Source organism: Maniola hyperantus, chromosome 17, assembly GCF_902806685.2.
Source record: "Maniola hyperantus chromosome 17, iAphHyp1.2, whole genome shotgun sequence".
Lineage (NCBI taxonomy): Eukaryota > Metazoa > Arthropoda > Insecta > Lepidoptera > Nymphalidae > Maniola > Maniola hyperantus.
The window spans coordinates 12,917,695-12,942,868 of NC_048552.1; the positions used below are offsets into that span (position 1 = coordinate 12,917,695).

At 37.1% G+C, this 25,174-nt stretch overlaps 1 protein-coding gene across 1 annotated transcript in view; it reads left to right on the top strand.

The window, feature by feature from the left end:
* Positions 1–25,174, top strand: part of LOC117990037 (microtubule-associated protein futsch-like) — a 179,873-nt gene that overhangs the window by 96,241 nt on the left and 58,458 nt on the right. Inside the window, 1 exon segment of the mRNA XM_034977471.2 lies at positions 14,087–14,185. Coding sequence (XP_034833362.2) covers positions 14,087–14,185 — 99 coding nt within the window.

The window sequence follows — 25,174 nt, forward strand, 5'->3', positions numbered from 1 at the left end:
TTCCGCCTAAAATCGGTTTCAAAATCAGCGAATGAAGTCCACTCTTTCGAATATAGTTCCATAACCTTTCGTGCATTCCCCGAAATGCAACCTAGCGCGATATCAATCTCCCGATCTGCCCCGTTTACTGCCTTTATATATTTTTTTAATTGTTTTAAAAAGGTGATGGGATTAGTGAATGGCTTTCCGTCAAAATTTGGTTTGGTAACCGACGGTTGTACTACAAACAAGTTTCGGGTTTCAGCAAACGCTGTACTTGTGCTCGCGGTGTCTAGACTAACCCCTTGTCTATCAGATTTTCCGCTTTCACTTACTCCTATTGTCTGTTGTGACGAAACACTCGCGCTTTCGTTTTGGCCTGCGTTCGAACTAAGCTGTTGTAATTTTGTTTCGAATTCGGTGATTTTTTTCAAAAGCAACTCTAATGTAGTATTCCCTAAGGTCGACGTTTGCTCGCTCGATTCTACTGGGCTAGCTTCGCTCTGTCGCGTACCCGCTTGCTTTGTTCTACGTGTTTTTCTACCTGCAGGCATCTTTTTTTTTTTTTTCAATTCGTCCCTTTTCGTTTTACCTACTCAAGTGCCAACTTAAATTATATTTGAATACTTTCGTAAGACGCGAAGCCGTATTTTTAAAATTTCTATATTATTAATACTAATTTGCAATCATATGTCTGAGATGTGTTTCTATTATATGAATTCTCTAGGTTTGAAGAAATTTTAAGCCTAAGAAATAAGCAAGGAATAATAGCTCGGTTCTCTGCAGTATCTTCTGAAAACCTGTAAATTGTACATTTATAAGACATACAGCTTATTTCTGCTCCTTCTTATACCTAAAATAAATGTAAATGTACAACATATAAACATAATAACATGCACAGTGTGTCCTCTAACCTCTTTTTATTTGTTTATAAGATTTTGCTCTCATATACCCAATCACGACTTCCTACGTTGTGTTCTATTTTTTTTTTTTTCTATAATCTAGTCATATCGTTAATTCGAATACATACATAGATTCTGGTCGCTCGGCATCAAAATTCTGTGATGGTACGGTGATCGTCTCTGCTTCTTTCAATGATCGGCTATATAGAGAGGAAATTTAACAAAATAGCTAGGCTGAACTTAGGACACTGTTGGCATTTGGAATAACATGTTCTCTCACGTGTGGCAAATTTAATCTGCCAGGCACATTGCGTTGGGCGGACACATGGACATCTTGACCTTCTACCAGGTTTTCGCGAGTTTGCTCATGAAGCTTATTCCAATTAATTCTACTATTTTGAGTCATTTGACTTCTCAAAATGTCCCTTTGGGAGAGAGATCAGCTAGTTTTAGAACGACCTGGTAGTGAGGAAAATCAGTTGGCATGTGTATTTAGCCAGATTGGGCCATCACTTTAAACCGACTGACGAGTCTTAAGGCAGGGGGAGTCCCTACGCTAGAAACTAGCCTTTATCCATTGTTATCGAGGCCTCGGCTGACTACCCTTTTCGCTACGAAGCGTTCAATTGCCTTGTATGGGAGCAAGGTTATTTTTATGAGCTCGGAAGCTAGCCTCAGCGCCATGGCATTTGTATATATGTATATATTTGTTCAGTTATGTAATAGGTTGGCCAACCTATCGTTCGGGTAGTCCAGCCGGATAAGACATGGCATGTACGTGTGTGCCCGATTCGTCACCGCCGGATGCCGCCAGAATCAACCGTGTGCCTTTAGTCTGGGGAAAACCAGACTTTTATACGTCGGACGTATCAAATTAATTACTTCCAAAATAATGCCTCGTGTGTCACACAGTTCGCCAGCCACATTTGCCCCGAAGTTCGGTGCAAAAGAAAAGACACAAGAAAAAAAAAGGTCTGTACCTGCTCTATTGTTTACCCATTGTCCCGTTACCCGAAGATGCTCGTTCCCCTTCACAGCATACTGTTTATACGTCGTGATATCCTAAATGTTAAAACGCCTGCCATCTACTCGTAGTTCGATGGTTCGAACTCGTCAAATACCTTTAGCCTTTCGTAGCTTTAGGTATTCAAATTAATCAAATATCACTTGGTTCGTCGTAGAAAGAAAACATCGTGAGGTAAACCCGCAACCTGAGAGTTCTCTATGGAGCCCGCGCTCAGTAGTGAGCCGGCGAGGGTTGCTCATGATGATGGTGATGGTATCGTGGTAGCTGATAGTTCAAAACACACCACATTATCCAAAATATTTGTGTGATTTTGCCCAACAAGTCAATGTGTATTTTTGACAAGGGCGTTCCATCTGACTGCGTTAGTCTGCCAACTTTATTCTATTTCTTATTTATTGCTAGGTAAGAGCTATTATTGTGAATTCGGTGTACTGCTGAAAAAAAACTAGCCTGAACTTTACTTAATAGTAAGAGTCGTGATATAGGTAATATGAGAGATTTAATATTGGAGTCCGACACATGGAACCATGTATCTACGGCATTTTTGAACACACACAGTTCGATCGTTTTACCTCTAAAATGAATTTGAGCTCCATTATTAAATGTCTATAGAAGGTATCTAGACGTGATAAATAAAAGATGATATTTATACTCAAATGCTTTTATTTTTGGTAAATAAGTTGCTTTATTTACTCTCACAGTTGAGTATTTTTAGAAAAAAAAGAAACTGGTATTGTGATTTAGACGGAATTTTAAATGTGTTTGTTACATTTAAAACCCGCCAAATGTTCGCTTCCTAGGCCAATCTATTTAGAAGGGAAAAACGAACATTTAAACTTTAAAAACCCTTACGGCCGCGCAGTTTATTTCACAATCAATTACACACATAATATGTCATAAAATTTAAGAGAGATTTCTTAAATTTTATTCCTAAAAACGAATTAGAGTTAAAGACACACTGTACACACGGTTATATACATAATCTAGCACAAGTATTTATTCTAAATACATCTGAACCTAGTTACACAACTTGTCTAGTTAAAACACTTCGGTATATTCTTTCTAATTTAAACCTACTCGCGAGGTTCACAATGCGCCCCCACTTCTCGCGACTATGCATACACAATGCGGTGATTAGGTATAATATGAAATTTTCACACGCTAAACCCGTGGTCCACTCCATCCAAGCCCAGGGTTGAGACCATTGTCCACGTCTAGCATGATATTGGTCTTCTAGATTATTTTCTAGATCTATTTCATCTAGGTATACCGGTTAATCAATTTTATAAGCTTAAAAGTTGTGGAACTATTTTCAAAATTTACACTAAATATAATAATCTGGGTACTTCACCATTAAACCGCCGCTGGCCCGAACACACTGTCTCTATAACCTTATCTTATTTCTCAGGACAAATTTTAACAATACACTATACTATAATTTTAATCTACACTCCAATTTTGCAAAGGAAGCTCAAAATATCTCGAATGGACGAGGTCGCGAGGTTCGCGCTGGGATTTGTACTTCCGACCCGAGCCGAAATCCTGCCTTGACTGCCCTCCGTTCTTTTTCCAGTTCTCCCTAAAGGTCCCCGTGGTCGTGTTTCGTCACGCCCACAGTTCTCTGAAAACCAAAAACACACGGGGGAGTACGGTTCTCTGATTGGTCTCCTCTTGCGCACAAAATTACCCTATTGGCCGAAAACAAAATTGCGTTCCAGGCCCCACCTCCAAAAATCTGTCCACATTTGTTCGCAGATACTTGTCGCCTGTTATTTGTCCCTAGACATATGATTGCCATTAAGTATTAGTTTTTGCCGTGTTTAGCCAGAAATTTTAAAATAACTCACGCATTTCTTGACGTCTTTATTAACAAACGCACTCTCTACTCTCGATAATTTGTTTTTGCTGTATTTAAAATTTATGGTCGCCTTTTTATTTTTCTTTCTTTGTTTTAGATTTATTGCCTTAGTTTTGAGAACGCCATAGAATCGTGTATCACACGGTAATAAATTTGGTGATTTATGAGTGACCATCTCATTATTCTTATTTTTTCTAAGAGTTTTTTGTTTTAATATATATCTCAAACAGGACGTCCAAGTTTTTCCTTTTACTGATATTTTTCCTATAAATTCTAAATATCCCAACAGAATAGATAGAGATGTGCAATTCAAATATAAAATATGAGCAACTAGTTTATTCCCGAGTGGACTACAGAAATTTCAAACTCCTATTTCACCCCCTTAGGGGTCGTATTTTCAAAAATTCTTTCTAAGCGGATGTCTACGTCATAATAGTTGTCTGGATGCCAAATTCCAGCCCGATCTTTGCAGTAGTTAGAGCTACGTTCTCGTTCTGTATTTTGTCAACATCTCTCTAATCAATCTCTTCGACTATTTTATCGCGTTCTTTATTTAGCATTTCTTTTGTGGCAGTTATTACGCTTTGCTAGGATTCGATAAAGATATCAAGGGAGAGAAGTTTATCTTTATGCTCCTTTGCGAAAGCTTTAACGATGCTGTAAACTTGACGTTTAATCTCAATACATAAAAGGAAAATCTGACTGACTGACTGATCTATCAACGCACAGCTCAAACTACTGGACGGATCGAGCTGAAAGGCGTGCAAATAGCTATTACAACGTAGACACCCGCGAAGAAAGAATTTTTGATAATTCAACCCTAAGGGGTTTAAAATTTGTGTAGTCCACGCAGATGAAGTCGCAGGCAAAAGCTAGTTTTCATATATTAGTTTTGCAAAAGTCCGTCAAACCCTTTCAAACATAAGTCCCCTTTATAGCAAGAAAACTAAAACAAGGCTAGCTCACGCGCCTTTATGAATCGTACTTATTATAAATGCGAAAATGTGTTTGTTTGTTGGTTTGTCCTTCAATCACGTCGCAACGGCGTAACGGATTGACGTGATTTTTGCATGGGTATAGATAAAGACCAGGAGAGTGACCTAGGCTACTTTTTATAACGAAAAATCAGAGAGTTCCCACCGGATTTTAAAAAACCTAATTCCACGCGGACAAAGTCGCAGGCATCAGCTAGTGTGTAAATAAAAGATCCGAATGAATAAATAAATAAATAAATATTTTTATTCAATTAAACTTTACAAGTATTTTTGAATCGTCAGCTGCATCTACCACTGGTTCGGAATGCCTTTCCTACCGAGAAGAACCAGCAAGAAACTCGGCGGTTGCTAGAAAGCTAGCTAGTTTGTGTCGATTGTGCAAATTTAATTACGTCGCCATATTTGCCCTGCTCGCCACAATAAAGTAGTTTGTCCCTCTTTTTGTGACCCACCCCTGGCTTGCTATTTGATCTACGGTCTCCCTTAATCACCCCCATAGGCTATGTGCAGGCGGCTGTATTTTCCCCATATTTTTTTACCTTTATTTCGTAGTTTTCATTGCTGGGGGTTGGGACCTCATATCAGTAACCTCATTATAAATGCGAAAGTGTGTTTGTCGTACGAAGTCGCGGGCATCAGCTAGTTAGATATTAGTGTTTTTTAGTTTAGTAAACAAAATAGTTAAAAATTGTAATAATTAAAAAATATTGTATGTAACCAGTATTACACGACACAAAGTGGCAAACTGTTAGAACTTTATAACAAGTATAACACCTAATGTACCTACACAGTAAATTTATTCTATTCTATTCTATTATAAAAATCTTGTATATAAGTAAGTTATGAGCAAAAATATCTGCGTTTGAACGATGCTTTAATAACACAAATGGGTTTCGCAGAAGCGCTATCCAATCATAATCCATTTTTGATGTGAATTTACTTTTCAGTGTGTGTATTTTTTGTGTGTTTTATACTTTCATGATGATCGCAGTAGGTAGAGAATGTGTTTGAACATTGAATACAATTTTAAATTAATTTGACTTATATTCTGCGAAAACCAGCTCGTGCATGTTTTTAAACTCTCTCTTAAATAAATAAGTCTTTGAATTAATATTAAGTTAATTGAAAACTAAAACATGAAGCCTTAAAAATATGAACTATTAATTAAAAATGTTGTACAGTTTTTCTATAATTTTTATTGTAAATCATTTTTTATCAAAATTTAGATCTCACTTTTCACTAAACAAAGCCCAACTACTTATACTTATACTATTACTATGCTATGATTGCTGCGAGCAATAAGGCCGCCTTTGCATACAATTATTTTTTTGGTTTTAGTTTCTTTGTCATGTTATGTAATATTTTTTGTGTGCAATAAAGTATTTCTATTTAGCTATCTATCTACTATTTAGATATTACAGACAAGACTTGTCACTTGACTTGCGAGGTTAGGCAGAAAAGACTTGTCACTTGACTTGCGAGGTTAGGCAGAAAAGCAATCATCCCTTTACTTTTGCTAACTTCAAAGATATTCTTCCATCCAATCTATTTCAAATTAACAACTTAAACATATTTTTGACGTCAATTGGTTTCAAAACTTTCTTGATAACACTGAATATTAACCAACATCATTCAAATTGTGCTTCTAACTTTATACTAATTAGGCTAATTGGGCTGAAGCCTTATTGTAGCCTACAGAGGTTAAATGAATTATTATTTCATTAGGTTAATACTCCATTAATTAAAAATATAATTCTGTCTTAATATGCATGTAGAGCTACTACTGCCGTCAACCGATAGACGTCCACTGCTGGACATAGGTCTCTTGTAGGGACTTTCACACGCCACCGTGCCGCCTGACAGAAAAAATAATTGAATGAACAAATATAAGTATTTTCAATTTTCAAAGTTAGATAACCATACTAAAGGTTGTAATTATATGAAAGGGCTTCTTGTTTTTTTATTTATTTTTATGCATTATAGTTTTTGATTTACCTTCCAAAATGTTGAAAAAATACGACTGTAATACGGAACCCTCGGTGCGCGAGTCTGACTCGCACTTGGCCAGTTTTTTCTCCTACGGATCTCCTTATTTCTGACTCAACAGTTACTACACCCTCCCATAGTCGAGTAAATCATAACTTTTCCATAATATTTAATAACCCAAGTACTCATTAAAATTTATTCATTAAACATGAATGTATTTCCGTCCATACGGAAAGAGGTCACATGTTAAAAGGCGCATCTGACCTTTGACCCGCTCAGGTCAGGTTAAAGGTCATCGCCCTTTGTCAACTAATACACTTCTCTATAAATATGTTGACATACCTAGTCCCCTCGGTTTTTCAGCTTTTTAGGTCGAACTGAATTGGTGCGGTTTTTAGTCATGTATCTAGGCTAGGTATCTTATCCACGAAAAAAATAAAAGTCAGCTGTGGTGGACACCAGCCTATTGACTTGCATATTAATCAAGGGACGGTGTTTTTCAAAATGCTCGCTGCAGCCTCCTGGGGAAAGTTATAGGAACTATCATGAAAAGTTTATGTAGATTTGAGTTTTACCTGAAATTAACATGATTTCCAATTTTAATCAGTTAATGGGGCCGATTTTCTAGTACACAATCTCTAAACTAAACTAAATTAACAGGTCTAAATCTAATGCTATCCTTTTCCGCAAGCAACATTATGAAAGGGATAGCAATAGATTTAGACGTGCCATTTTAGTTTAGTTTAGAGATTGTGTACAATGGAATTAGCCACATTATCTCATAATGTTTTCTCTTTACTAATAAAAGAAGTGATATTTAGTTGCTTAAATAAAACAGCTCCGAAATGTTGCAGATGAATTTTATTGAATTAATTTGTGATTATGAATGATCTTATTGAGTTTACATTTACTAATATTATATTTTCTACTAACTGAAGCCTGCGACTTCGTCCACGTGGAATTAGGTTTTTAAAAATCCCGTGGGAACTCTTTGATTTTCCGGGATAAAAAGTAGCCTATGCCACTCTTCAAATCTTTATACCCATTCAAAAATTCACGCCGATTTGTTGCTCCGTTGCGATGTGTCTGAAAGACAAACCAACTAACCAACAAAAAAACACACTTAAAATATTATTATGGTTAATGGGTACTGATGCAATATGAAAAAAGCTGAATACTTATACAGCATTTAGTGTACACATTAAGTGTATTTATGTACTTAATTGTTATTATTCTACATAACAGCATTGCGAAGAAAATAACAACATGAAAATAACTCCAACTTATCTATTGTTATGTTTGGTACACGCGAAATGATCGTCTAATGGACTGAAACAATTATCGAGTGGGCACAGCACGCAACCCAAATGTCCAAATTATATAAAAGTTATGAAGGATCGAACAAAACTTCGGGAATGCTATCCGTCTGCGTCAGACAAGATAATTAACTAGGCGAAATTGTAGAGTTTATGGCGCTAAAATAAGAAACACGACTGTCACTACTTATAATAATATATAGGTACCTAGTCTGATTTTTCTGACTTCCAAAAAGGAGGTGGTTCTCAATTCGGCCCATCTTTTTTTTTAAATTCTAAGTTAGATTTCAATTTTAAGTATTTAATTTTTAGGGTTCCGTACCTCAAAAGGAATAAGGAACACTTATAGGATCACTTTGTTGTCTGTCGGTCTGTCAAGAAACCTACAGGGTATTTCCCGTTGACTTAGAATCATGAAATTTGCCAGGTAGGTAGGTCTTATACCAGACACTGAGTTACTGAGTATACTGAGTTTGTTGTGGGCTCTTCTCAGACCTGGGCGCGTTTGGAACCCTCGTAGCTTTAGTTTTAAGTTTGCGTAATAATTATCACCACTATGTCTTAGAAATCCAACATCTGACCATCAAAAAGAGTTATTTATTACCTATTTTGAATAAATCATTTGACTTTGACTTTAACATAAGGGGGAAAATCTGAAAACCGTGAATTTGTGGTTACATCACTTACAAAAAAATAAATTGTGGTCTAAAATCTAAATATATAAAAGGAAAAGGTGACTGACTGACTGACTGATCTATCAACGCACAGCTCAAATACTGGACGGATCGGGCTGAAATTTGGCATGCAGATAGCTATTATGACGTAGGCATCCGCTAAGAAAGGATTTTTGACAATTCAATACCTAAGGGGGTGAAATAGGGGTCTGTAATTTGTGTATTTCACGCGGACAAAGTTGCGAGCATAAGCTAGTTCACAATATTATACCTACGTCCTAAATTTTAGATTTAATAACTTTTTATCTTTTTACCATAATATTATGTTAGGTATATTATATCTTTTAGGTATTACTTTTGCTCCGGCCTACAGCCAGCGGCGTGCAGGTCATAAAGGCATAAATGCACTGCTTACCCCAGTTGTAATAGCTCAATGCATATTTTTCATTATGACCTGCATGTAAACAGCCTACCTAACTAATGCCTACCCTGGCTTCGAACACTGTGCACGCCACTGCCTACCGCGTACAGGGAAAATCGACAGTTTTTGTTAACACCCAGTTACACGCCATATAAATGAAAATCTACTTAAAATAATATTTATGACCGAAAATGACGTAAGGCTGCTATGCAAATGGCCGGCTACCTATTGAAACGGCTTTCGTGATGGTTTTTGTTTGTGTGTTTAAAAAATTCCGGCACTGTTTCGAGTAAAGTAATTTGATATTATCAGTCGTTTACATGAACCATATTATAATGAGAAAACTTAAACAGCGGTTAAGTAATAAGTTTTCTACCTACTACGAAGGCTTTTGCATGGATAATTATTTTCTTTTTTTCCTTAAGATTTAGTACATGACAGGTCGAGATGGCAACCGGGGTATGAGGCGAAGGGACACCCCGCACACCCGTACGTCACCTGCGCTATCCCGTACCGGGCTAGTGCGGTGGCTGTGCGGGTGTGCGGGGCGGCCCCGCGGGCCGGGCGACAGGTCGAAAATACATACCTTTTGTTAATAGATATAATAATTATTACAGCTGTATAATGAGCATAGAGATATGAATCTCGTATGAAATCAGATCATAATACAACATTAAATTTATTATTCATGATCCAAACTCAATTGAATCGAAAGCTTTGAACCACACCACCATAAGCCGTTGTTTGCAGCCGCATTAGTAATTAATTATTTAGAAAATCGAATGCATAAATCATGAGGAATTAGCTCTAGGCAAAAATAATTTTCGATTCGATTGATTTTGCATGTTCGAGATAAATATAAACAGAACTACTTTGAACTATAATGCGTACAAAATTAGTTCTCATGCGCCATTTTAACTGTCACGCCATTAACATAATTATCACCACTATATCTTACAAATGTAACACCATACCAGACTATCAATACGAGTAATTTATTACCTATTTTGAATAAATCATTTGACTTTGACTTTGACATGTCAAAAGTACGATTTGCAACTCCGCTACAACTGCAACTTCAGCTATAAGTCCCGCAAATAGCTAATGCGCGTGGCCACCATTTTAGTGACGTCAGCACTAGACTGAAGTTTCGAGCTCATGGTATATTTTAATTTCGGCTGACGTCAAAATGACATCATTTCGATGTTAATGAGACAAGGTTCCAGCGCAATAGTAATTTGCGAGACTTATAACCTAGCTATATCAGTCACTTTATTTCTTATGCGAATTTCCTCGTTCTGGCATCCCTGAGAGAGAGACACCCAATATAAATTTTGGCGTCACTACATAATAATACACAACTTAAATTAGCTATTTATTATGACGACATAAAATACACAACTGAAGTTAGCTTTTTGGTATGACGACATAAAATACACAACTGTAGTTAGCTTTTGGTATGACAACATAAATTACGCAACTAAAGTTAGCTTTTTGGTATGATGACGTAAAAATACACAATTTAAGTTAGCTTTTTGGTATGATGACATAAAATATACCACTGTAGTTAGCTTTTTGGTATGACGACATAAAATACGCACCTGAAGTTAGCTTTTTAGTATGACGACATAAAATACACAACTGAAATTAGCTTTTTGATATGACGACATAAAATACACAACTGAAATTAGCTTTTTGGTATGGTGACATAAAATACACAACTGAAGAGCTTTTTGATATGACGACATAAAATACACAACTTTAGTAAGTTTACAAAGGTTTTGGAGCACGTCTAAGTTTAGCTGCAGCTCAGTCGCAGTGTTCTGGTCCAGTATGGAGGAAGGTCAAGCGCTTACATTGTTCGCGTTCTGTATTGTTCTGTACACAAATTATTCATTAGAATAGAATAGAATAGAATAGAATAATTTTTATTCGAGGTATATAGGTGGTACATGGTGTAGGCAATATCGTCCTGTACAGCAGTGCAACACCTCGAACAGGTAGGCCACTCAGCTTGTGTTGAGACGTCGGGCCCCTCAGACACAAACCTCTAGAGCAAATATCTGAGGTACCAGATGCCCCAACGCTGATTTTCAGTGACCGCCTTTTAAATATTACCTAAACGTCAGTGGCATAGAATATATAAAGTTGGCGAGTAAATGGATAAATAAAATGAAATAAAGTGTTTACAGTTTTTAAATTTAAAGTGATATAGGACATAAAAGAAGAAATAAGAAATAATACATTGAAATAGATGTTGTAAATTGTAAGAATAGGAAAATTGTACGATAGTTTTTTTTTTTTTTTGTAAGTATAATAAAGAAAAAATAAAATAAAATAAAATAGCTCGCAAGGTGTGGATGAGAAAGTAAAGTTTGGTAAGATAAATAAATTAAATAAATTTGACTAAATCTGTAACTTTTGAATATTTAAAAGATGTTTTTTGAATTTTACTTTAAAAGCGCCAGAAGTCTGAAGGTTTCTATAAGGTGGAGGAAGGTTATTCCAACATTTCGTTGCATTATACTTAAAACTACCTCATGCTTTAGCTTGTTATTGTACCTTTGTAATATGCTCTTACATATTAACGAGATTATTTATACAAAGCAATCATCATCATTATTATCATGATCAACCCATCGCCGGCTTATTACAAAGCACGGGTCTCCTTGTAGAGTGAGAAGGGTTTTGGCCATAGTCTACCACGCTGGCCATGTGCGGATTGGTAGACTTCACACACCTTTGAAAACATTATGGAGAACTCTCAGGCATGCAGGTTTCCTCACGATGTTTTCCGTCACCGTTAAAGCAAGTGATATTTAATTAATTAAAACGCACATAACTCCGAAAAGTCAGAGGTGCGTGACCGGGATCGAACCCCCGACCTCCGATTAGAAGGCGGACGTCCTAACCACTAGGCTATCACAGCTTCCTATCTATATTATATTTTATCTTTTGTACAAAGCAATACAAATCCATATTCATACTAATATTATAAATGTGAAAGTGTGTCTGTTAGTCTGTTAGCTTTTCACGGCCCATTCGTTCAACCGATTTTGACGAAATTTGGTACAGAGATAGCTTGCATCCCGAGGCAGGATATAGGCTACTTTTTATCCCGGAAAATTTGTTCCCAGGGGATTGTATTTTATGAATATAAGTTAACTCTGTACCAAATTTCATAAAAATCGGTTTAACTGTTGAGCCTTAAAAGGTAGCAGACAGACTACCAGACAGACACACCTTCGCATTATTCGTATGAGGTTATTATAATCTCAATTAACAGATAGTTTATTAAAATAAACATTTCCAAGGGAACAAAACATACAATTCCTGAACAACAATGCAAGTTACAACGCCAATAATTAAAACTTGCTCTGTCCCGCGATTGCTTTCATTTCCACATGACCTATATTGTAAAGTCCGTTATTTGTCTAGATATAGGCCATGGATTTAGAATTAATAATTTTTCTATGTAAACTTTTTCTGTCAACATTCTAGTATTGTATTCTAATTCATAAAAAAGCTCAGAGTCACTCAGCGGGCGATGGCGAGAACTATGTGCGGAGTTTCTCTACGTAATCAAATCAGAAATGAGGAGATCCGTAGGAGAACTAGAGTAGCCGACATAGCTCAACGGGTTGCGAAGCTGAAGTGGCGTGGCAATGGGCAAGGCACATAGTTCGTGAAACCGATAGACGTCGGGGTCCCAAGGTGCTGGGATGGCGACCTCCCCCACTAGGTGGATGGACGACATCAGACGAGTCGCAAAGAGCCGCTGGATTCAGACGGCGCAAGACCGTGGCGTGCGGAAGTCCCTACAAGAGACCTATGTCTAATGGTTGATGATGATGATGATGATTCTAATTCAAAGTTAAATAAAAATCAGAGAAGGGTCTGTTTCATAAGCAGTATGTTTGTAATGCTGTGATAGCTTAGTGGTTAGGACGCTCGACTCCTAATCGGAGGTCGGGGGTTCGATCCCGTGCACGCACCTCTAATTTTTCGAAGTTACGTGCGTTTTATAAGTAAATAAATATCACTGGCTTTAACTGTAAAGGAAAATATTGTGAGGAAACCTGCATGCCTGAGAGTTCTCCATAGTATTCTCAAAGGTGTGTGAAGTCTGCCAATCCACACATGACCAGCGTCTATGCGACTATGGCCAAAACCCTTCTTATTCTGAGAGGAGACCCGTGCTGTCTAGGTAGGTAGTGAGCTGCCCATGGGTTGATCATGATGATGATGATGATGATTATGTTTGTAATCATTGCTGAACCTACGGATCACCTCATAGGATATTCTTTATTATGCATTCATTCGAAAGCACTTGTAAAAGTTTATTTGAATAAAAAATATTTTTATTTTATTTTATTTTATTTTATTTATACCCGTGTGTGAAGTGGACAATGAAACACCCTTTAGGCTTTAATAGTTTTGTTAAAGAAACGTAACTTATTCAATATCATCATCAGTCAGCTTTTTCTTTTATATAATATTACTAGATAATGCCCGCGACTTGGTCTGCGTGGATTTAGGTTTTAAGAATTCTGTGGGAACTCTTTAATTTTACGGAATAAAAAGTAGCCTATGTCCTTCCCCGGGATGTGAGCTAACTCTGTACCAAATTTCATCAAAATCGGTTAAACTGTTGGGCCGTGAAAAGCTAGCAGACAGACAGACACACTTTCGCATTTATAATATTAGTATATTAGTATGGATATAGATTATCTCAAGTCACCGACGTTCCACTACTAAGTACGGATTTCCTCTAAAAATGAGAAGGATTTAGGCCATGATATTATAGTCTACCACGCTTAACGAATGCGGATGTGCAGATTTCACACATCGCTGAGAATATTATGGAGAAGTTAAACAAAATTATATTATTTTCTAAAATATGTTAATATTCTTGTGTATTGTTGCAGGGCTGCTGTCATGGGACTCTGGCGAGCACCAGGTCGACTTGGAGAAGGAGCTGGCTACCCTCACGGCACAGGCACCCGAGGGGGAGGAAGCCAGATATGGTATGTACCAATTATTATCTCTACAAGTATAAAGCTCTCTACAAGTATCTCTAGAAGCTTTTGAAATGTGGGTATACAGAAGAATGTTGAAAGTCTCTTGGATACAGCGTGTCAAAAATGCAACTCTACTACAAAGGCTAAGCAAAGATCTTGAAATTCTGAAGACCATAAAAGTTCAGAAGTTGGAGTACTTCGGCCACATTATGAGAAATAGCAAATACGACCTCCTTAAGCTCATTATTCAGGGGAAAATAGCCGGCAGTCTTACCACCAGGCCGTAGAAGAACATCGTGGCTAAAGAATTAACGCCAATTGGTACGGGAAGAGTATCCGATATCTTTTCCGAGCAGTAGTGTCCAAGGTGCAGATAGCCCTAATGATTGCCAACTTCCGATAGGAGACGGCATTGCAAGAAGAAGAAGAAGACAAGTATAAAACAATATTTGTTGTGCCAGATCCTTTTTTCCACGCACATGCAAACTGTGGACTCCCTTCGGCGGTGTTCCCATTAGATTACAACATGGGGTTATTCAAGGGGCGGACCAACAAATTCCTAAAAGGCCGGCAACGCATCGGCGCTCTGATGCTGCAAATGCTCATGGGCGGCGGTGATCACTTAACATCAGGTGACCCGCCTGCTCGTTTGCTCGTTATCTCTATTAAATTAAGTTAATTTAAGTTTAATATGACATTCTTACTGATAATCGAAACTATTTTATATTAACATACTTGTACCTACTTAATATTACTAAATTATTAACAAAGAAGAAACTAATTGACATTATAACAAACTTAATTAATTAGTGCGATCAATAAATAAAAATAATTTCGATTCAAAATGAATGCCCTATATAATTACATGATAAAATCTATTATAAAATAATGTAACACGTAGTTTGCATGTAATTGTATAATAATTATATATTTAGCATGTATGTATTGTTAATGTACCTAACTTTGCAATGCCCTAACGGGGCTTCATGTAACCATGAAAGCAAATGAATAAATAAATCATAAATCATAAAAAAAACAAAGTCGCTTCCCGCCATCTGCCCCTCTTCATCTTTTATCCTCTCCTGAAATCTTTAAAATGAATTGTAAAATTAATTATATACACTATCTTGTTTATACATTTTTAGATTTTTTCTCGCTTGGTGTAAATTACCGTAGGCATTCTAGGGGAAGTACCCTATAGGTTTTGATTCCCTTGAAGGGTCTTGACACACACGATCGAACGACAAACAGACAACCACTTCGTTGTATTCTATAAGGGTTCCGTTTTTTCTCTTGATATACGGGGCGGAACCCTAAAAAGATTGGTAATTTATTAGCACACTAGTTGACCCGAGAATTTAGAAAATCGAGGTGGGGGTTGAATTTCCAAAAATCCCGGAATACATATTTCTTCATTTGTTACCGAAAACCCAAATACCAACTTTCATGCAAATAACTTGAAAAATCACGGACTTTCGTGAAAACTTTCATTACCTAATTTAACGCGCTTGAAGGGGTGGAAATTAAAAAATCCTTTCTTACTGGATACCTACTCTTTACAAAGAACACACCCTCAAAATTTCATGTATCTAGGACCAGTGGTTTAGTCCGTGCGTTGATATATAAGTCAGTCAGTCAGGACTTTGAATTATATATATAGATAGATGAAAATATTACACTCCTGTTTTTAGGCAGTCGTGTAAAAAGTTCAGTAATTTATTAGCACATTTAGCAGCTATAAATACAACTCGGTGAAAAGCCGAATTCAGACGAACTCATTGAACTAGAAAGGCAGATAAGGCCTGCGGTCGTTATGCCTGGAACACAGCCAGAATATTGCGCAGTACGTCTCGCTCATAGATTTAGGGTCTCAATTTTGTTATCTAAAACGCTATTACGGTGTGTTTATGGCACAATTTATTCTGCGTGTATACAAATTTCCAACTAAGTAATGTTTATGTAAGATTTTATTATTATTTAGGTATGTGTTTAGTTTTAGTATTAGTTACTATCATCATCATCATCAAACCATCGCCGGCCCTCTACTGAGCAGTGAGCACGCTGCACGGGTCTCCTCTCAGAATGCGAAGAACTTAGGTCATAGTCTGCCATGCTAGACCAGTGCTTTGACGACCTCCCTGGCCCATTGGTGAGCGCTGTGGTCTTATCAGCGGGAGGTCCCGGGTTCGATTTCCGGTAGATATAAAGAATATAGAACATGTTACATGTGATGTGTAAATTAACTTTTTGGTGAACACATTTTAATACCCCTACCATACCCCTTCCAGGTTAGCCCGCTATCATCTTAGACTGCATCATCACTTACCATCAGGTGAGATTGCAGTCAAGGGCTAACTTGTATCTGAATAAAAATAAAAAATAAATATTTTTTTGTGATATATAACCACGGTTCTCGGAATTTTTACTTGCACTATAAGGCCTACCGACCTGCAAAATTTCAGGATTCTAGGTCAACGGAAAGTACCCTTTAGGTTTTATTGATAGACAGACCGACAGACAGACAACAAAGTAACGTAACCCTATAGCGGTTTCTTTTTCCTTTTGAGGTACGGAACCCTAAAAAGCAACGATTCAACTCATAATAACTTTATTAATATCTTTATTTCCTCCAACAAGAAAAGCCTCGAAAGCCTAAACAATATTATATGATTATATATATACATCGTAACTTTTTACGATATCCCTTGTATCGGTGCTCTCAGTTTAGCGAGCGTTATGACAGTATTATAACCTAAGAGCTGTAATAGGCGTATTATATAGCCTATAGGCAGTCTGCGATGCTTAATTAGGGTTGCCAACCGTACTATAATATATAATATTGTGCTACATTTTGTCTCTGCGTACTATATCCAATCCCAATCCAATCCATCAGCCTGTTTGCGTCCACTGCTGGACATAGGCCTTTCCAAAAGCACGCCACCAAAACACGGTCCTCAGCCTTCCTCATCCACCCGCTCCCCACCACCTTACCGTAATTGGGAATAGCAGGGCTGCCGGGAACTGGGGGCCTTTGTCTGTTGGCGCTGCTCATTAGAAATAGTGCCCATACTGACCACGCTGGGCAGGCGGGGTGGTCAGCGCACGGCTGTAGGCCATTTGGGGTGTTAAGATGTTAGTGCACCCCCTTACCTCCCCCCCCCCCTACTATATACTGTTGAACAAATATATAGTACGCAAAATACTATACTATACTATATTTCAATTGGATTGATCGAGCATTCTTTTATACAACCAAAACCCCAAATTTTTTAAAAGAAAATGTGTCACTTCCAAGCAAAACTGACCTCAAAGAAATATAAAAATAAAGAATATTAGCCAAGTTAATTGCTGACTAATATTCCCCTTTTCCCTCCAATCAAGCGTAAAGCTTGTGCTAGGAGTAGGTACGACAATAGTGCAACAGGTGGGGTTTGAACCGGCGACCTTTCGGTTTTCAGTCCACTCTTTCACACCTCAGCAACAGAATGAATGAATGAATGAATGAATTATTTATTCAATAAAATGCAGGTACAATAGGTTGAAACAATGTCTGATGAGCCTTATACATTTTACCGTAACTGGTGGTAACAGGCAGAGAAAGAAAGTTATTAAAAAAGTATGTTAATTCGTGCCTAATTTATTAAAAAAAAGTAAGGCAAAAAATTAGCAAACAAAATTACCCGCCTGAGATATTACAAAGTTTGGACACCCGACAGCCCCAGAATGGGGCTAAACATATTTTATCCCCTTTTCTGACAGTTACCCCGGGAATTTTTCTCCAGTTTTCCCCCGCAAAAATGTGATAAATAATTCTGGGTATACGGGTCTCTTTATTTATGTAGGCGGCTAGGCTTTATGTATTAAGTGTTAAGATGATACAGATCACTGTAAAAACTGGTTGGGATAAACATATTTACACATTTTGGGTAGAATTCTAACTATATTTACTTACATGATAAATTCAGTTTTATATTTACATTAGCTTATGCTCGCAACTTCGTCCGCGTGGACTACACCAAACCGCTATTTCACCCCCTTAGGGGTTGAATTTTCAGAAATCCTCTTTTAGCGGATGCTTACATCATAATAGCTATCTGCATGCCAAATTTCACCCCGATCCGTCCAGTAGTTTAAGCTGTGCGTTGATAGATCAGTCAGTCAGTCACCTTTTCCTTTTATATTATATTTAGATTTAGATCTCTAAAAAACAACTAAAAATTGGTAGGTATAGGTAGTCTGATTAACATGGCTATAAAAGCATATAAAAGTAACAATACTGTATGTCAGTTCTATTGAAGACCTTCTATAACAGCCTCAATAGACACAATGACAACCCAAAACAGAACAACTTGGAAAAATATGGTTAGAAGAGACGATCCCAACCAACATGGGCAATGTTTATCAGTACCCTTATTATAAATGCGACAGTGTGTTTGTTGGTCCTTCAATCACTTCGCAACGGTGCAACGGATTGACGTGATTTTTTGCATAGGTAGGTATAGATTAAGACCTGAAGAATGACATAGGCAAATTTTTATCCCGGATAGTCAAAAAGTTCCCACGGGATTTTTAAAAACCTAATTCCACGCGGACGAAGTCGCGGGCATCAGCTAGTAGGTATATACTCCAAAACATCAATTGAAACTTTTCAAAAACAACAAACATTAGAATTGCAAAAGATAAAGCTTGGGGTGCAATTTTCCCCGACCTCGCAAATTACCAGCAACAATACAAAAGAGAAACGACTGGAATTCTCCCACCGAGGCGTACAATAGATAACGTATGGAACTACGCTATAGATTTGAGCAACTGCAACGTTTTTGCGTAAATATTTTTTAAAATTATTTTTATTTTAGTTTATTTTAGTTATATCTCTACTCTGTACCGCTGTAAGTTGAATTATTTGTTGCTATTATTCATTTCATTATATATATATATATATTTTTTTTTAAAGAATATTAGCCATATCAAATGACTAATATTCCCCTTTCCTCTCCAACTAAGCGTCAGGCTTGTGCTAGGAGTAGGTACGACAATAGTGCAACGGGTGGGGTTTGAACTTTGAACCGTCGACCTTTCGGTTTTCAGTCCACTCCTTTACCGGTTGAGCTATTGAGGTTCACATTCTGTTAGTATTTATAAACTTAGGTATATTTTTCAAGTTCTTTAGGTTAGGTTATTTTATTGTACGACTTGTTTTGCAATGCTCGTTGTGACTGCCCGTAAATTGAGTTACACGAGACCTATAGAACTCAAAATAAAAATAAAGTAAAATGCTAATATTCTACAATCTAAATGCGAAAGTGTACTGTCTGTTATCTACTTATTCACGGCCAATCCTTGTAACCGATTTGGATAAAACTTACTACAGGATATAGCTTGCATTCCGGAGAGAGATATAGGCTACTTTAAACGACCTCCCTGGCGCAGTGGAAAGCGCTGTGGTATTTTTGTTAGTGGGAGGTCCCCACACACACAAAAAATCATTAAAAAAGTGTTTTGATCAAATAACTAGTATTTTCAACGTATAAAGTAAGATTACCATACCAAGTGGGGTATCATATGAGAGGTCTTTACCTGTACATTCTAAAATATATTTTGATTTATTTTTATGCATAATAGTTTTTGAGTTATCGTGCAAAATGACGATAAAATACGACTGTAGTACGGAACCCTTGGTGTGCGTGCCTGATTCGCACTTGGCCGGTTTTTTGTAAACATAAACTACATAATAAAATGAAAAAATCTAAATCTCTCAACGAGGTGACAATGGGGTATGGAGTATTTTCTCTCGCGAGATATTTTCGTGAAAACATTTCCCAGTAATTTTCACTGGAGCGCCTCTAAAAATGATTTTTAGCACAAAATAGTTGAAGCGAGTGTAAAAAATGAACTGCGTGATGAAACTCGAATGAAACGAAACGAAAGAGCTAGTTTCAGATTATTCTCTTTTGTATCAGATTTGCACTTTACATATTTTTACAGTTTTTACTTGTAATTTTTCTTTTTTTACCAATACTGATATAAATATGAGTAGGTTGTTTTTACTCTGCCCTTTCTAGACTGTCTGTAATTATCTGTTACTAGCTTATGCTCGCGATTTTGTCCGTGTGGACTACACAAATTTCAAACCCCTATTCCACCCCCTGAGAGGTTGAATTTTCAAAAATCCTTTCGTAGCAGATGCCTACGTCATAATAGCTATCTGCATGCTAAATTTCAGTCCGATCCGTCCAGTAGTTTGAGCTGTGCGTTGATAGATCAGTCAGTCAGTCAGTCACCTTTGCCTTTAATTTTACCACTTCACTTTGCCTAAGTTACAATATAGTCTAGTGCTGGAGAAAACGTAGAAAGTAAATTTAAAAATCTAACTAAGATAACTGAGATTACGCCTTGGCCCTTACATACCTCTTCCAAGTTATCACGCATCATCACTTACCACCAAGTGAGATTGCAGTTCAATGCTAATTTATCTAAATTGAAAAAAGTTAATAAAATTAATGGTTTTAGAAAGTTGTGGTGTTTAAAAGTGTTCCGAGTGAACAAAGGAATAAGTAAAGCAATTTATTGTGAAGGCATTATGTGAGCTCGTTCTCGCTCGGCTTGGTACGTACTTGGAGATATTTGTTGTTGAAGTGTTAATCAAATCGTCTGCGAATGCCGCTGTTTATGCCGAGAGCATCCGCCGCTCCAACTTTAAGTGGAGCTCGATGATGAGCCTTCAAGCATTTCCATTGATAGCTTAAAGTTACTATAGTTAAGTTAAATAGAGTCTTGCATGGACTGTAGTAAAAAAATGACGTGATTTGACAACCATCCTCGTACTTCAAGGAATATTATAAAAAAAGAATTTGCGAAATTGGTTCAGCTGTTCTCGAGATTTGCGCTTAGCAACACATTCAGCGATTCATCCATACTAATATTATAAATGCGAAAGTGAGTCTGTCTGTCTGTCTGCTAGCTTTTAACGGCTCAACCGTTCAACCGATTTTGACGAAATTTGGTACAGAGTTAGCTTGCAACCCGGGGAAGGACATAGGCTAGGTACTTTTTATCCCGGAAAATTTAGGAGTTCCCACAGGATTTTTAAAAACCCAAATCCACGCGTACGAAGTCGCGGGCATCAGCTAGTTTTTATATATATTAGAAAAAAAATTATCAACGTCACGCTGTACGGAGTGATTAATGACGTCACAAGGCATAAAAGCAGGCAGGTAGGTAGGTCTTATTGCAGACATTCGGGGAAAAATCTCAAACATATTGCCGCAGAAATTACACTATTTTCTCCACTCAAGTGAAGCAATGACATCATCACAACTAGAAAAATCCACTTTTCACAGTTTTTCTAAATTCCCCTTAGATGACAATCATCTGTTATGGAAACTAATAACGGACGGGCTTGAATAAAAAAAACCTATTCATTTAGATTGCAACTTGAAGATACTCAAGTAATGCGTTATTAAAGCATATCTTATTAGTTTGCGTCAAAGAAAATGTCTTTTAAATTAAAATCTAAAGAATTTTTCTAATTTAAAGAATATTAAAAAAAATTAATTAGTACCTTCACGTGAAAGCCAGCTCTTTCATAAATGTAACACAATTTTCAAGATAAGAAATGAAGTAAAGTAACTTGAGTGCTGTGTTATTTTCTTACAAGAGTAAACAAGCAACAAAGGGACTTTAATTGTAATACCGCTGGAAGGTCAGGGTTGACACTACCAGGATATTTTTTTTAAATAAAATAAAATAATTTAAAATTTCTAAAACATGGATAAGTGTAACTTAGAATAATGGTGTAGCAAAATACATGTTTACCTTAATGTAGGCATGCGTTATATCTAAATATATAAAAGGAAAAGGTGGGTGACTGACTGACTGACTGATCTATCAACGCACAGCTTAAACTACCTGACGAATTAGGCTGAAATTTGGCATGCAGATATAGCTATTATGACGTAGGCATCCGCTAAGAAAGGATTTTTGAAAATTCAACCCTTAAAGGGGTGAAATAGGGCTTTGAAATTTGTGTAGTGCACACGGACGAAGTCGCGAGCATAAGCTAGTTGCCTTATAAAACTAGAGTTTATTACATAGTGATTTTTTAAAACATTCAAGTTCTTCAAATCACAATTATTATTCCGTCGGTCTAATTAAACATACTGATTAAAAACAGTATAGTTCTTAATCTAAGCGTATGATGTCAAATGTATTTTTCAAAAAGATCAGAATCACGGTATTTAATGTTTTTAGAAAACGTATCCAAGCGGTCTAATCTAAACAAGTGGAAACTATTTTTTTTGTCTAAAAGACGAACCTCAAAACATACATTATTCAAATAGACCTTCACAAGCATAAGGCGGTCTATTGTCAGTCTCTATTGAATCTGCCACGCCCATTTCCCAACCCATGTCACTTGACAGAAAGTGCCAACCCTAATGAAGGTCGCTCAAGGACGTTAAAATTTCCTTCACTCCGTGTTAGGAGTGGGAGATCTACATTAATTCAAGTGTTTGACGGCTTTCTTTGCCCTCTCCAAGTTTTATTCAAGTCTGCCAACTTACATACATTATTCAAACCAAAGTTCGCTTTCGCCCTTTGACTAATTTTGATTTGACTTCCACAAAGTCTTGTTAGGCTTTGTGTACGTTTTTTTTATTGTTATTTATTTATTACTAGATGATGCCCGCGACTTCGTTCGCGTAGATTTAGGTTTTTATAAATCCAGTTGGTTTTATAAAAACCTAAATCTACGCGATGTAATATCCTATCCAACTGTAATAATAAGTATTGTATTACAGTTGGATAATAAGACCTTTTGTCACCAATTGTTATCATCGCCTCAATTCATCGACAGATCATTACTGAGCACAGATCGCCACACAAAATCCGAGTCCCAGGGAGCCGCTGGATTCAGGCGGCGCAAGACCGTGGCGTGTGGAAGTCCCTACAAGAGAGTAGACCTATTTCCAACAATGGATGTCTATCGTTTGATAATGATGATGATGATGATTAACTTAAGTGCTACATATGGTTGGAACAGGTTACCACTGTTGTTAACTGAAATGAATAATATAAAGCTCTGGACAAGTCACAGATAAATTCAACCTCTATTTTCTTTTGTATCTTGCTCAATTCTGCCTTTATTGCCTTTTGTATTTCGGGATAAACGACACAATTTGCGCCGCGATAATGTCATTTGTTTTGGGGTCACGGCCGCCATCTTGTGATGTCACGCCAGAGGACAGTGGGCTTAGTATGAGATTTTACATCTCACCAACGCTGATAGAATTCGAGAGGCAAAATAAATAACGTAAAATGGACCTTAAAGGTCTATAATTTAAGGTTAAAAATTCAATTCTACCGATTTTAATTTCGCAATGTTTCCGCTTTGAGAGCTGTTAGGACAAACTTGATCATTATATCAAGTCGTAATTTAAAAAATTTAAAACACGATGGCCTACCAAAAACGTACCTTTTTCCGCAAAATCTGTGAACTATAGCGGAACTACTGCGGAATTATTTCCGCACCGGATTTTCGTTTATATTCGTTTATATTTTATTCATTTGCTTTCATGATAACATGAAACCCTGTTAGGGCATTGCAAAAGTTAGATATTTTGACAATAAATAAATAGTAAATATATAATTATTATACAATTAACAATTACGATTTTGATTGTTTAAAATTCAAATTTGCGGATTTTAAAACGCACCGCAACTCATCGCACCATGGTGCGCGCTAGCTCTTAGGGATAAATTTTATATGCTTGAACTCTATACTCTAACGTTCGCGAGAAGTACAATCTCATACTAAGCCTGTGTTGTTACCTAAGCCATTATAGACGATATTTTTTGGAACTTGAGGGTCCGTTCTCTTGAGACAGCCGTCTGAAGGACCTACTTGTTTGGAAGACGATGTTCTTAGCATAAATATTTTACTTACTGAAAAATACTTTCATGGACTACAGCGTAAAGTACTTCTAGTAATGATGCTCTTGGATCGTCTTTTTTTTTAGTTTTATGATAATGCCAGAGTTAGTAACTAGGGTGACGAAACTCTTGGTTTTATAGGCTAGGGGTGATGTGAAATCATAAATGTACACAGTAGGTAATAATTCTTATTATGACATCATCCATCCATACTAATATTATAAATGCGAAAGTGTGTCTGTCTGTCTGTGTGTCTGTCTGTCTGTCTTCTAGCTTTTCACGGCTCAACCGTTCAACCAATTTTGACGAAATTTGGTACAGAGATAGTGAGGTGTGGTGGCAAAGGGTATAATAATTTGTAGTACTACTAAACAGACTTGGTTTAAGGAAGGACGTGTGTATCATTTGGATCTCCTCCCCCATCGTGGGCACAACATAATAGCTTGCATCCCGAGGTAGGACATAGGCTACTTTTTATCCCGGAAAATTGAAGAGTTTCCACAGGATTTTTAAAAACCTAAATCCACGCGTACGAAGTTGCGGGCATCAGCTAGTAGACAATCAGTGGCGTGCAGCTGATAGAGGCATAAACGCACTGCTTACCCTTATTGTAATAAATCAATGCTTATTTTTCATTAAAACCTGCCGGAAAATAAGTTCATACCTAAATGCATACCCTGGCTTTAAATCCTGTGCACGCCACTGTAGACAATAATATAGTCGTTTCATAGCCTAGCGTCAAATGTAGGTAACTGTAATGAAACGAGGCCCAGTAATGAAATCACCAGTCCGAAAGGGCGTGGGTTCGAATCCCACCGCTGCCGCCATGTAATGAAATGAAGCTGGTTGACCAACAACTGACTTTATTTTATAAGTACCTACATTTCCAATATAATTATTACACTACACTAACATTTGACGCCTACCAGTGTAGGTGAAGCCTTCACGTTTTTTTCTAACTGTCGTGAACAGTGCCATGGCCGTAAAGTTTTTAATAGCCTCAATAGCTCAACCGGTAAAGGAGTGGACTGAAAACCGAAAGGTCGACGGTTCAAACCCCGCCCG